The following is a 13,836-nucleotide window of genomic DNA, read 5'->3' on the forward strand; positions in this document are numbered from 1 at the left end:
TCAGACTCATGGAAGAGAAAATGTTTATTAGCTTAGAGTGTTGAGTTGCTATGCACTTGGAATTTTTCTCTGAAAAATGACACATGAAAGCAATACACTTGAACTGTTCTACCAGTCTTCCAATGGCTAGAACCAGCATGCATTGTAGTGGAAAGGAAAAAGAGCCTTTCGTTGTGCTATTTATTTCTTTAAAGGAACATGTTTTATACCTGTAAAAGAAATCTATAAAGTCTTATGAGCTGCTGCTATGTAATCTCTAAAATACACTATGTAATCTCATCTAAAATGCACTGTTTTGCAGATGTTGATGAATGTGAAAAAAACCCTTGTGTTGGTGGAGAATGTATTAATAACCAAGGCTCATACACCTGCCACTGCCGAGCTGGCTATCAGAGCACACTCACCAGGACAGAGTGCCGAGGTACAGTGCCCTCACAGAATATGAGCCATCTGTGCCTAATGAGCTCTTTGCTTCGAAGGAGCTCAATGAAGTTTAAATAACCCTTGCCAGAAGAGGCAAATCCAGCTCCATTGCTTTTTGCACTTTCTTCCAGGAATTCCAAATATGGTACTTTCAGTCTGAGGACAGGACCATAAAGTCCAAATTCAAATTATTTTAAAAGATAACTTCTCTGACTGGAGAAAAATCTTATTTTCACTTCTTTTTTTGTTTCCTCACTGCTGTCTGTTAGTTTTTCGTTTGGAAGCTGGGGAATGGGACTATTCTTTGTGTCACAGAAAGTGAGGAAATATTCAGGTGAAATTATTCAGGCACCTCAGTTTTTAGTGGAACGGTCTGAAGGATAAAGGAGTTACCTGTAAGTCCTTGCTGTATATTAGTGCACTTAGCAGGGTTTCAGGTCCCACCTCAGACCTTTGGAATCAGAATCAGCAATTTAATAAGATTCCCTCATGATCTACATGTATATTAAGTTTGAGAGGCACTGCTATAAATGTTTTCTCATAAAAATCTGCCTTCAGGTTTATTTATTAATTGTTAAGCCATTCAATATGGCTTCTATTAAGTGACATTTATGTACTAAGTTTCTGAGGTAGAAATAAATAAGATATACTGCCCTCCCTCAGAGGACTCAGATCTTTATCTCTATCTATAAATTTGGCACAAACTGAACTGTCATTAATCCAGTAAAACCAGATAAGCAAAAACTGTTAAAATCAAATATGATGAGAAGTAAGGAGTTGTATATCACTAGAAAAATTGGAAGCCATTAATAAGATGTAATTTTGTTTGCCTCTCCAAGCAAAAGCCCTTTATGTGCATTGGTGACACACAGAAGTTTTCATTTTTATCAGCAAAATGGTCTCACAATCCTTTGAATTTTCCTCTGACTTAGAGATTTATTATCATCAGTATTTTTTAAATATACTATATTGAAATGGCAACTTTGAGTAGAAAAAACTATAAGGCAGCATTTCAACATGCTGATAATTCTATTAATGGCCTACTACAGAATTTTAAATCAGATGGGCTAAGTATTTAACTGAGTTGAGAACCTTCTTAATGTTGCAACTATTGATTCAAATAATTAGCAGTACTAAGCATTTTAAATAATAAAGAATAAAATGAAACCACTGACCAGAGGCTACACTGTTAAATAAGCAAAGATAAATGATTATTGAGTGGCCTAAATGGGAATGAGCACCAGATAGTGTAAATGCATGTGGTTGTCATCAGTCTGGGATTTAAGGTACTGGAGACTAAAGATGACTTGCAGGCTACCAGCTTTGTCCTCTTAAAGAGTTAGTACTAAGCCACGTGCAGTGGTGCATGCCTATGATCCTAGCAACTGGGAAATTTGAGATAGGAGGGTTACAAGTTCAAGGCCAGCCTCAACAACTTATTGAGACCCTGTCTCAAAATAAAAAACATGAGAAGGACTGGGGATGTAGTTTAGTGGTAATGCACCCCTTGGTTCAATTCCCAGTACAAAAAAAAAAAAAAGTAAGTGCTAAGTTTATCCTGAATAGAAGTTGAGGACACACTCCTGTTATTTGGTAGATGAAAGTCACTGCAGAAGGGTCCAAAAGGCTGTGTACTTAGCAGAGAAAAAGTACATGAGGGAGTGGTAGAAGGGGACAGAAGAGATAGAAACACAGTTGAGATATTTGAATGACAAGAATTTCATTTGTTTTATAAGGCAGTGGAGCCCCATAGCATTCTCAAGTTGGTGAGGAGGGAAAAAGATGAACTCTTTTTCCTGTTTATGTTAACCTTTGCCTCAAAAAAATTACAGAATCCTTTAAAAAAAAGTCTGTACAAGAATATATGGCTTTTACTACTTTTTGGAGCGTGGAGCAAGTCAGATTTTAGCAAGGATTAAGAAATAAAGGAGAGAGAAAAGATCGTGGGTTGTTGGCACAAAGATCAGACAGAAGAAAAGCCCAGACTGCCATAGCTAGTCCAATGACTTGTGTGGAAACCACTGCAGGATCTGCCCAGAAAGAAAGTGCGTCTGAAGGTCAACCACAAGACACCGTGCAGACAGAATAACCCAGACGCCATAAATGCATATTCTTGTTGTCCAGGGGATATGTGGGGCACTTGTTCTCAGGCAAATATGTCCTCAACTCTGCACAGATAGGTCTGCTCCCTTTCAGATCTGCACAGTTTCCTATCTGCTGAGAATGAGCCCTGGAAACAGCTGTATACCGGGTAGACAAGACAGTCTGTGATCATCCTCTTTGATATTCAGCCAATTTGTAGCCTCTACAAATAGAGGGAAGTAGATACCCCAGGGCACCATATTGTTCACTTTGGGTGGGTTGTCAACCTTTAAGTGAGAGATCAGATACAGGTTATTTGAGTTATTGTCATTTTTAACACTTTCATATCAAGCCCTATAGTTTACTTTGGCATAATATTAAGCATAATAGAAAAAGGGAGAAATACACCCAAAGTACCAATATTTTATTTGGTAGATAGAGTACTCATAAAATTATTTAAAAAAAAAAGACTAAGAATAAATGATCAATAACACTGTTCTTGGACCAGAACTGCCAAAAGGAAGATACATAGATATCTCACAGTCACATGATTGATGGTTTTCAGGGGGAATTAAGTGGGTTTTTTAAAATAGCATTTCTGTTTTCTGTTCTGGTATAGCTGTCATATCTGCCCTTTCAACCATGTATTTAACAACACCAGCCAAAGTTCAATAAATACACACACACACACACACACACACACATATATGCAGACACACGCATACACACACACACACATACTGGCTCAATAAACTAGCTAGGAAAATGGTAAAGAATCTATTTTGTTTGCGGAATTGATTTAAATAGTCTTAATACAAAGGAAGTTAGATTGAATGTGCTTGTATAGGAATATATATTTTTCTGTCATGTGTCTACTAATAATCCTAAACATTGAGTTATTTGGTGCCCAATGTATGTTGAAGAGTATTACTGAGTAATTGAAACCCAAAGCTAAGGCCGTGAGTTTTGAAATGGGGGGAGGAAAAAATAATCTTAAATCCCCTAACTAAAGCTGTTTCTTTCTTTTCTTACTGGACTTTAGACATTGATGAATGTTTACAGAATGGCCGGATCTGCAATAATGGACGTTGCATCAACACAGATGGCAGTTTCCATTGCGTGTGTAATGCAGGCTTCCATGTTACCCGAGATGGGAAAAACTGTGAAGGTAATAAACAGTGTGATAAGCCCATTTCTCTTCTTCCCTCGAAGTCTTGAGATCAGGAGTCTCAAGGCAAATATGTCAAATGTATTTCACATATTGTTATCTGAGAAGCAAGCCTACATTTCCATAATATTCCTCTCTATAACTCACATTCATATGAGTCAAATAACATTCTAATACACTGAGAGCTTGCTTCTGAAAAAAATCACTAGTGATGAGGAAACTTTTATAGCATAAATCATTGCTTTCTAATTGTATCCAATTGGACCATATATATTATGGAATTCTTTTATGAAAAAATTGGAGACACCTAAGCCCATATATTCGCTTGTAATCCTTTTGTTTGAAGTGCCTGCCTAATAATCAAATACTACTAGTCAGTGTCTCAAAATGTCAGATTTGTTTAAGGCTGACTGCTGAGCACCAGCCTTTTCTGTTGCCTCTTGCATTCATCACCTCATTTTGAAATGGGATGCTTCCAAAGTTTTGTTTTTGCTCTTGACAGTCTCCCCTTGATTAGAAAATATGACTATTATTGATGGGTTTTCACCTTGCAGACCTTTAGCAAAAAGTAAAGAATGCTGTTTATCCTGTTTCCCAATGTCTTTGGGAAGGTCCCAAGAATCTATTCATACATTAAAAGAATTTCAAAATTGTTCTTAGAAACATTTTTGGCAAAATACTATCTCGGTGATTCAATTCAGAGAGTTAATGCCAAAATTCCTGGTTAGAGTAGAATCCTGTTGAAAGAGAGAGAGAAAGGGGAGTGGGAGAGAGAAAGAGAGAAAGGGGGAAAGGATAATAAATTACTCTGGTCTGACTAAAGCTTGTAAGTGAAGACATATCATGTCTACAGGAGCAAGTGCCTCCCAAGATAGCTGTAATATTACATAAAATAGCATGTCGATGATTTTAAATAAAATTCCCCATAATCAAGGGATCCTAAAGGCTAGCTGGCTAAACTATATTCTATAGTTGAGTTTTGCATTTTAAAAAATCCATTTTTCCTACTCTTATTTAAAATTGCTTCACGCTATAAGCTGTCTTCTGCTTTCCACTTTTTAAAGAATCAAGATGTAGCCTAAATACATTTCAAATTCCTGGTAGTCTTTGAAGTAATATTCTGTATTAAAGTAATGTGATCCTGTGAAATAAATATATTCACCAGACTGTAAGACTTTTACTAAAACTTTGTGTGTGTACATATATGTACACATATAAATCTAGTTGTTTACACATATGTCAAAGCTTGAGAACTTGAGATACATATTTTATGTGATCTCTCTTTGTGTGATGTAATTTGGATGAAAACCTCAAACATTATAATAACAAAGAAAGAGATATAAGAATAAATATTTTGTACATGCCAAAAAGAAAGAAAGGTGAAGAAATAAAATTATATTCATGCAGGTTGGTTTCCTTTTGTAAGCTTACTCTTTGGGGACCCCAGGATACTCTATGTATTTATTTTTCAGATATGGATGAGTGCAGCATAAGGAACATGTGTCTTAACGGGATGTGTATCAATGAAGATGGCAGTTTCAAATGCATTTGCAAACCTGGATTCCAGCTGGCATCAGATGGGCGTTACTGCAAAGGTATATGCTACAAAGCTCAAACCCGCATTCTCTGCCTTCTTTTTCTCCACTTTTCCATGTGGATTCTCCCCACATAAAGTATCCCTTATTCTGGATTAGGCAACGTAGCTCAAATTCCTTCCGAAGTCCAGCTATCCAGATAGTGACAGTTTATGACCAGAAGGCCATTCTTATTTCACAAAAGGTATTTGAGTCCTTTCAAAGGAGCCTAAAAGGCTTCAATGTAGCAAATACATAAGCTAAACTGCCGACTGGTCTTCTGATAGATGTGGTTATCTTTCTAAATAAGTGGAGTTCTGCCTCTTCTTTCCAGCTGGGGGATCAGAGCATTTAGGCTTCTTGATGGTCGTCTTTTCCACCTCTTACATCTTCACGTAGACAAAACATTGTAGATTCTCATTTGCAGTGATGAGATATCAACTTCAGTATCAACTTCCCTGAGATACTAAAGAAACAAGAAACTTTTTTTGTGGTCAATATATTTAAGTTTTATCAAGTTATATAAGCAAAAAGGAAAACAGGATTAAGCAGAAGACAGAAACAAACCAGGAGCCATTGTTTAGCTTGATGACTTTTGAAATCATCTCTTTGCTTCAAGTACTGAAGCAGAAATTAAGAGGAATTTTTTTTTTGTTCTGTTGAGGTCAGGATCCTAAGAAGAGTCATCAGAGATAAATTCATGCTTAGTCTTCTGCCTTACGTAGTCAGGGATGAGTGATTCCTGCAGTTGGTTCTGAGATCTGAACTAGAACCAGACTTTTCAAAGAACCTTAAACTCAAAATAGGTCCATAAAATCTGCTAAAATGGTGTACTGAGAGCCACTCTCCAGTTCTGGTTGTAGCTCATCCAGCTGCTTAAGGTGGAGAAAGCAAGAAAAAGCCATGTGAGGCCTCCTCTCTGAGTGTCCCTAGTAGACAGCTTGGTAAAGGTGTTATGGAAGAAAGCTTTGTATGTGTTCAGTCCTTGGCAAGATGTGCTTTTTCTTGGGGCTTAAAAGAGCTTCTAGGCCTTGGTTGTTTACCTACATTCTCTATGACCTCACATGGGTGGCTCTTAATATTGTGAAAATCTGTCTTCACAGCAAGAGAAAACAGTTGAATTTTTCAAATTTGAGGGAGGAAAATGGTTTCTGTCATTTTAAGCTCCATGCTGGGTGGAACTTACATGGGAAGACAGGATTAGTACATGGAAATATTCTACAATGTAAGACAGTACAAAACAAAGTGTCAAATTGTGCAAATTAAGTGCTGTACAAGTAAAAAAAAGAAGAAAGAAAGAAAGAAAGAAAGAAAGAAAGAAAGAAAGAAAGAAAGAAAGAAAGAAAGAAAGAAAGAAAGAAAGAAAGAAGGAAGGAAGGAAGGAAAGAAAGAAAGGGCAAGGGAATGATTGCTGGAATATTTGGAATTAAGCTTCCAAACAAAATAACGGAAGGAAATGTGAAAGCCCCTTTGTGAGCAGGACTTCTGCGAGAACACTTACTCTTCCTGCCAATATGCAGCACACACTAAGGTTCGCTTTTAGTGCCTCAGGGCTGCTGGTGACCCAGGCAGCAGTTCCCCAGCGTTAAGTGTGACCAATGCATAATGCTATTTCAGAAGACATTATGACCTCATAGATGGAACTGGTTTTGCAACCATTGAAATAATATCTTCTCAATAAAGGGATTGTTCCATTCAAAGCATTGATGATTCCAATGGTTTGCTTTGACTTTAGCATTCTGGCTTTAAGAGAGAGAAAGAGAGAGAGCATGCAAGCAAGCAAGCTTGAGCTCCAAAGCTCCATGTTATTGCCCTTCTTCTTCTTTTTTTCTAGTGTATAGAATGTAGAACACACACACACACACACAGTAATAAGACTAACAAAACAAGAAAAGAAAGAATTCTCTTAAATTCTGACTTTCCCCTTTTTTATTCTTTTCTCTAAGACTTTCTCTTAGTTTTAAATATACACTTACTTCTGAGCCCCACAAAGGTGTGACTATTCAAGGCTGATCAACAATGCTCATTTAATCTCTACAGTGAACTACTCCAATGAACAGCATGGCCTCTCTGATCACTTTCTAAAAGTTGAGGCTGCCAACTCTGAGTGACCTTCCTCTGGATCTCTGTGACATCTTCGTCTCCATTAAAAAGCCCTTGTGTTACTTTTCAGACTGTAGTCTTCACTGTTTTACTGTAGATTTCAACTTGAACAAAAAGATGACTGAAATAACTGAACCAATTTGAGTTCATGTATTTAAATATAACCACTGTTTTAAATACAATCTGTACATGGAATCTTGGACCATCTGAATATATTTTGTGCCAAACAACACAAGCTAAGTAAAACACAGAGGTGTTTCACTCTCAATTTGCCTTTTTAAGGTCAGAAAAAAGGAAATAGTCAGATATACTAGTTGTATATTGTAAAAGGAGTCATTATAAAATGACTTTCTTCTAAGCATCCTGTGTTGTCCAACACACAATTTTAATACCTTTTCCTGTTTCCCTATATTAAAGGAGGAGAAATCTCTACTATTACTATTGTGCATCCAATAAAGTCTTTTAACAGACCCCTCTAAGTATATACATATGATAGTACAAAATAAGGAAGACTTTTCTTTGCTGGCTTCTAGTTACTTACAGTGCTGTTATTGGTCCAGAGTCATCATCAAAATCATCTAAGTTCATTTTCTGTTCTTTTCTATGTTGTTCCTTTAGGGCTTCAGTTGCTCTCTTTTAACACTTTGTCCCAGAGGGCTAAGGCAAGGGTAGTACTAGATCAGGGACACAGCCCGGGTGTTGAATGCCAAAAGGAAAAGCTTCCTGCCCAGGGCAGAGATGCAGTTTGTTATCAAGCCAGATTTCTGGCACAGCTACCATGGGATGCATTACACAAAACCCTTTGTCTTTCAGCAGTCATTTTTCTTCTTCCTCCAATTCTGTTTTGGCCTTTGTGATTTTTATTTTGGACTTAAAAAAAATCTCTTGGGAGAATATTTATATGGAAGCTTTTTATGGAAAAGAAATAATCTTAACAATTTTTCTTGTTTTGTTTCTGTTCTTTTAAAGGAAACTGGGAATACATCTCATTGAGCTTGTATTGTTGATGCTGAATGATTTTCCATCGTACCCATTTTCAAGTGTTACAATGATAAACGATATGGTTTAGATAAAAGTCACTTCATTTTTAATCAATGTCTCTTCCCACTGCAGATATTAACGAGTGTGAAACACCTGGGATCTGCATGAATGGGCGCTGCGTGAACACTGATGGCTCCTACAGATGTGAATGCTTCCCTGGACTGGCTGTGGGTCTGGATGGACGTGTGTGTGTTGGTAAGAAAAAGCAATGGCTTGATTTATGATAGAGAGGCACCTTCCATCCATCAACAAAGCCAACCAATAACAAATGCCCTTTACCATAGTGGTTAGGATATAAGGAATAGTTGCAGAGCAGTAAACCAACAGGGTCAGGTCTCTTCTTGCATAATTGTATATTAATTTAAAGAATAGAAAGATGAGCTGAAATAAAGGGAAAGCCAGGGGACCCTAACCTCTCCTTCTTTCTTTCGTTCTCTAAATACACAGCTAACTTCAATTTTCTCCAGCTTCCTTTTGTAGATATTTTGTAGATATGCTCACTCTCTCATGGTGAACATCTTAATAATGAATTAAATGACCAAGAAAAGTATAGAATGCAAAGAATATGGATAATTGTGAAACATGTAGGATAATAGTTTTGTGTGACTTCATAAGAAGTTTGAGCCTATATAAGAAGATTGGGAAATAGATACGAATTTTATCCAAATTATTTTTAAGAAAGGTACTCAGAAAACCCTTTGAATTGGGAAAGGATTGGGCACAGCCATACACTCCTTCCTTGGTGGTAAAGATAACATGGCTTAGTTGACCAACATCTACAGATTTATATAATGAACCTTTTACAGATCAAACTTTCTCCTTTTTGGAAAGTACACCTAATTCAGATGTTCAATAATTGCATGTTTACTTTGGGGTAGGATGCCTTTCTAATAAAGGTCTTATTTATCATGGTGTGAAATTCAACATTCTTTCATCGTTCATTAAGTGCCTGCTCAGTGCATGCCTAGGGAAGACAAAAATGAATGAGACATAATCCCAGCACTTAAAGGCCTTGAAGTTTGGTAAACCATGGTAATCCCCAAGAAACTGTCAGAGTCTGGCCATTGGTTTCCACTTTTGGGGAGCTAAATGTGTTTTGTTGTTGTTTGTTTGTTTTGACTCCTAGTACCAGAGGCATTCTCAGTGAGTTAGAACTATGCATATATAAAGGCAGCTTCAACTCTGACTTGGGGGAGGGGTCTCATGTGTTGAAAGTGACAGTATGATGATAGGTATTTCTTCCTGTTTAGACACACACATGCGGAGCACATGCTACGGAGGATACAAGCGGGGCCAGTGTGTCAAGCCTTTGTTTGGTGCTGTTACTAAATCTGAATGCTGTTGTGCCAACACTGAGTATGCCTTTGGGGAGCCCTGCCAGCCATGTCCTGCCCAGAATTCAGGTATGTGGTATCATGGAGGGGTCCTCACGCTTCTAGCCTTCTGGCTCCATCGGTGATCTTTGCATTTATGGAAGAGACATGGAATGATTACATTATGCTTTCCAGGTACACCATGGACCTTGCTGGGGCCTTGGCAAGGTCTAGCCAGTGTCTCGCTACATTTGACTCACCCTCTCCTCACAATCATTTGTAGTAGGCAGTATGTTTATGTCTCCAGTGTGAACTCTGCCACCTCAATAATAGTCATGGTCTGTAGAAAACATGCAAGTTCATGATGTTTGCATTTTGCAGGAGCTAACAATTATAAAAGCAGAATTTTATATGGTGTAAAAGTAAATAATTTTCAGACTACCTGAATATTTCCAGCAGTTTCCCAGAAGGCCATTTGTGAATTCTGTTCACATCCCATTTGTTGATTTTGGTGTGCTTTTCTTAAATGATTTTATTCAACCTAGGGGAAAAAGTATTTTCCTGGTGGCATGACACAGTGAAAAGAGAACTGGATGGTGAGTCAGAATTATGCTCTCTGTTCACAGGCAGACAAATTACTTAATTGGGTGTTTAGTTATTTGTACATTTTTTTCTCATTTAAGGATTTGAAATAACTTACATTAACAAATATTATTATAAAATAGAACAATAAGGAAAATGGATTTTTGGTCTTCTAGAAAATGAGTTGCCTTAGATAACACAGAAGGTTCTATGCAGTTGCAAATGATTTGTAAAGCAAAAATAGTTTATTGAAATTAAAACAATAGACTATCAATATTTGAACATGATTTTAAGGTAGTTTAGCAGATGACTTCTAAAGTCCTAAAATAAAGTTAGGCCTAATATTGAAAATACTTTGTTCCAGTGGGTCAGTTTACATATGAGATTCAGTCTGTTCATTTCTGCACTAAATAAAATGAATTAAAGATTAACCCATAATTTTTAAAGATCTGTTGTTTTTTAAAATGTTAATCTTTGAAGCTAGAGAGTTAGAAATTAAAATATACTATGAGACACTAAATATGAAGGGAAGACTGTAAATAAAATGAGGAATGTCAATTGAAAGAAAGCCTTATTTTGGCTTTTTACTTCACTAAGTGAATAAGATGCAAATTATCATTTATATATGATCAACAATGAACTAACTACATGTTTAATATACTCCAATTATACATAAATATCATTCCTTCAAACCAAAATACTTTGATGCAACTTTATAGTTGTGTATTATTAATACCATCCTTTGCCTGTTAACTATTCAAATGCTTTTCTTACATACTGTAAATTTATATGATAGATGAGTGTCATGAAAGCTGACCCACACAGTGTAGGTGATTTGTTCATGTTGATTTGTTCATGTTGAGGTCCAAGACTTAGAATCCAGGGAACTTGATGCATACAGTTTTTTGCTTTGACATTTTCCTCTGGACCAAATGCCTCTCCAAAAAAAAAAGTCTTATGATACATAGGGGAATGGTGAGGGTTTAGAAAAAAGATGACCAAAAGAGACTTGATTTCTCTAAGCAGTAAAGCTTGAAGAGAGGTAAACTTGAGGCCCAGGTCTGCTAACTTCTGATTTTTATTTGAATGAATTTGCAAAGAAAAGGTCCATTCGTGGAAGTGGTTTCGTTTAGTTTGATTTCTCCACCTTTTTGGTGGATGAAAATTCCAAACCATGAAAGATCCAAACATGAGATAATCCCTCATTTCAGGAGAGAGAGGGGGAATTTAAAAAAAATTTATTGGTACAATATAATTATACATATTAGTGGTATTCATTGTTATATATTTATACACACACAAAATAATTGAGCTAAATTGAAAAAAAGGTTTTTTTCATATTTTTATTGGTGTGTTATAGTTATACATAATGGTGGGATTCATTGTTCCATATTTATGCATGCATATAACAATATAATTTGGCCACTATCATTTCCCAGTATTTCCTCTTTCTCTCCTCTCCTTCCTTCTTTCCTCTACTCTACTAATCTCCTTTCCATTTTCATGAGATCTTGGGAGATTTTTAAAGGTACTGAAAATATCCACAAAAAAATGTCTTTAATTCATTGAATGAGAAATTGTAACTGTGCAACCTCTAAAGTTATCAGTGAGTGGAGCAAGCTACATATGAAGCTATTTCTCACTGACTAGAGAAGCTGATTTACATGGTTCAGCAGGCCCTCTTACTTCCTCAGCCTTCAGACAGTGGTGTTTACTCCTCACAGAAACTAGTCATTTAAGCCTGCCTGAGTGCAATTCTGAGAATTTTCCTGTGTGACCCCAATACTGCCGTCTCCATGATGCTACCTTGAGGTAGCTCAGCAACATCTACTACATCAGTGTTTGAGCTGTACACAGTTAAATGTTATGTTATCTCATTAGATTTACAGACCTGTCATATGAAATGGATATCATTAGCCCCAATTTGCAGAAAAGGAAACTATCAGAGGGAAAGTATTTGCTACCCAGCAATAAGCACAGTCTTCAACATTCAAACCCATGATGATCTGAATTCACCTCAGAGTCTAGTGCCAGATCCTGCTCAAATGAAAAACAATGGAGATGATACTTTGATTCCATTTAGGCGAAGCATCAGCTAATCTAAATTACCTGTAAAAGTGCTTTTTACAAAACTGGTATGCTCTTGTTTTGTCTTATTGTTTTAATTAATTGCTTATGTGAAAGAATAAAAAGGACTTTTTTTCTCTTTTTCTCTGGCTTTCCAATACAGTGGTACCCACCTTTCCATTTGTGCCTTTGTTGGTCCCTTTTATGATGATTTAAAAATGAAAGAATTTTACTTTTTTTGTCATATTAACATTTGTTAGGTGACACACTTCTGAAGGATTCATCCTTAAACTTATGTTTGTAGAACTCATTTGTATCTGCTGTCATCAAAATGCAAATCTCTAGCCTATGGAAATACAAGAACTATTTGCTTTAGCAATGAGGTTCAGCCAACCTCTGAAAAAGAGGCCCATTCCTAATATCCAGTTGTCTTTCCACTTAAGCACTAGAGATAGTGGCTGCCAAAAATCATGGGCAACTGAGGGACATGTTACTTTCCTTTCCTTGCATAAAATATGACTCTAGTTATTTCTCCATTCACTCTTATGTTCATTGAAATATTATTGGGACTATTTGTAAAACACTGTATACTTTTAGTAAACTTTCTACATATCAAAAAATTTTTTTAAAAAGATCTCACATTTTGATACTTAGCAATGCTTTCCCTTTGAATTTATCTTAGAGAATGCATCTACTATCCTGATGAATATTACCTTTTAAAATACAATTTGAACACACAAAAGAGTAGACACCTTGTTGCTGTTCTTCTGAGGGGAGGCTAGAGAATTTGCAGAGAAAAGTGAAAAAAAATATTAAGAACTTGATTGTACTGAAAAAAGAGCTTGCACTCAGAAACAAAATTATTCCCAAGATGGTGGGAGAAAGTTTTATTAACAGTTAAGAAACCACATTTTAACAGGCACATTTCACTGTAAAGTGTAAAGTGTTCCCTGGTGAACCAAATCAAGTTATGGGAAAAAATACCTTTTCCAAAAATGCTTTGCACAAGGAATTGCTATAACTTGCCTGTATCCTTCAAAGTCGATTTCCTCGGTGATGCGGATCCTTTAAAAAAGAGCCTGGTATAAAGGTGACTCCCTCAAGAGATGCCTCCTTTCCCTTTACCACGTTATTTTGGTTCTGCTCACTTTGGAAGAAATGATGTGTGCAAAGCCAAGGGCAGGATTGACCTGTTCTGCAAACAAGGGAATCATTTACTATCTGTTAATTTATTGCAGCGGAATATCAGGCACTCTGCAGCAGTGGGCCAGGAATGACGTCAGCAGGCAGTGGTAAGGATTCGTTTCAAATTTACTACCTTAAGCATGTGCCGAGACAGCATCTGGCCTTCCTGTGGGTTTCCAGTTGGTCCCTTGACACTAGTCTGGCCTGGCTCCTCTCTGGCCATCATTGCATGATGTACCTGGGATGCCTAGAAGTCCCCATGGCAGAGCCACTATGCCCGCCCAAAGTTTCCTGGGAT

The 13,836-nt window shown here is 36.8% G+C and overlaps 1 protein-coding gene across 2 annotated transcripts in view; it reads left to right on the forward strand.

Moving 5' to 3' along the window:
• FBN1 (fibrillin 1) overlaps positions 1-13,836 on the forward strand; it is a 226,502-nt gene that overhangs the window by 126,980 nt on the left and 85,686 nt on the right. For both annotated transcript variants that reach the window (XM_081290687.1, XM_081290686.1), the window contains exons 13-18: positions 302-421; positions 3,548-3,673; positions 5,146-5,268; positions 8,464-8,586; positions 9,642-9,794; positions 13,592-13,645. In XM_081290687.1, the coding sequence (XP_081146813.1) occupies positions 302-421; positions 3,548-3,673; positions 5,146-5,268; positions 8,464-8,586; positions 9,642-9,794; positions 13,592-13,645 (699 nt within the window). The remainder of the gene's footprint in view (positions 1-301; positions 422-3,547; positions 3,674-5,145; positions 5,269-8,463; positions 8,587-9,641; positions 9,795-13,591; positions 13,646-13,836) is intronic.

The sequence above is a fragment of the Spermophilus citellus genome (genome assembly GCF_964194105.1).
Source record: "Spermophilus citellus genome assembly, chromosome: 4".
Taxonomy (NCBI): domain Eukaryota; kingdom Metazoa; phylum Chordata; class Mammalia; order Rodentia; family Sciuridae; genus Spermophilus; species Spermophilus citellus.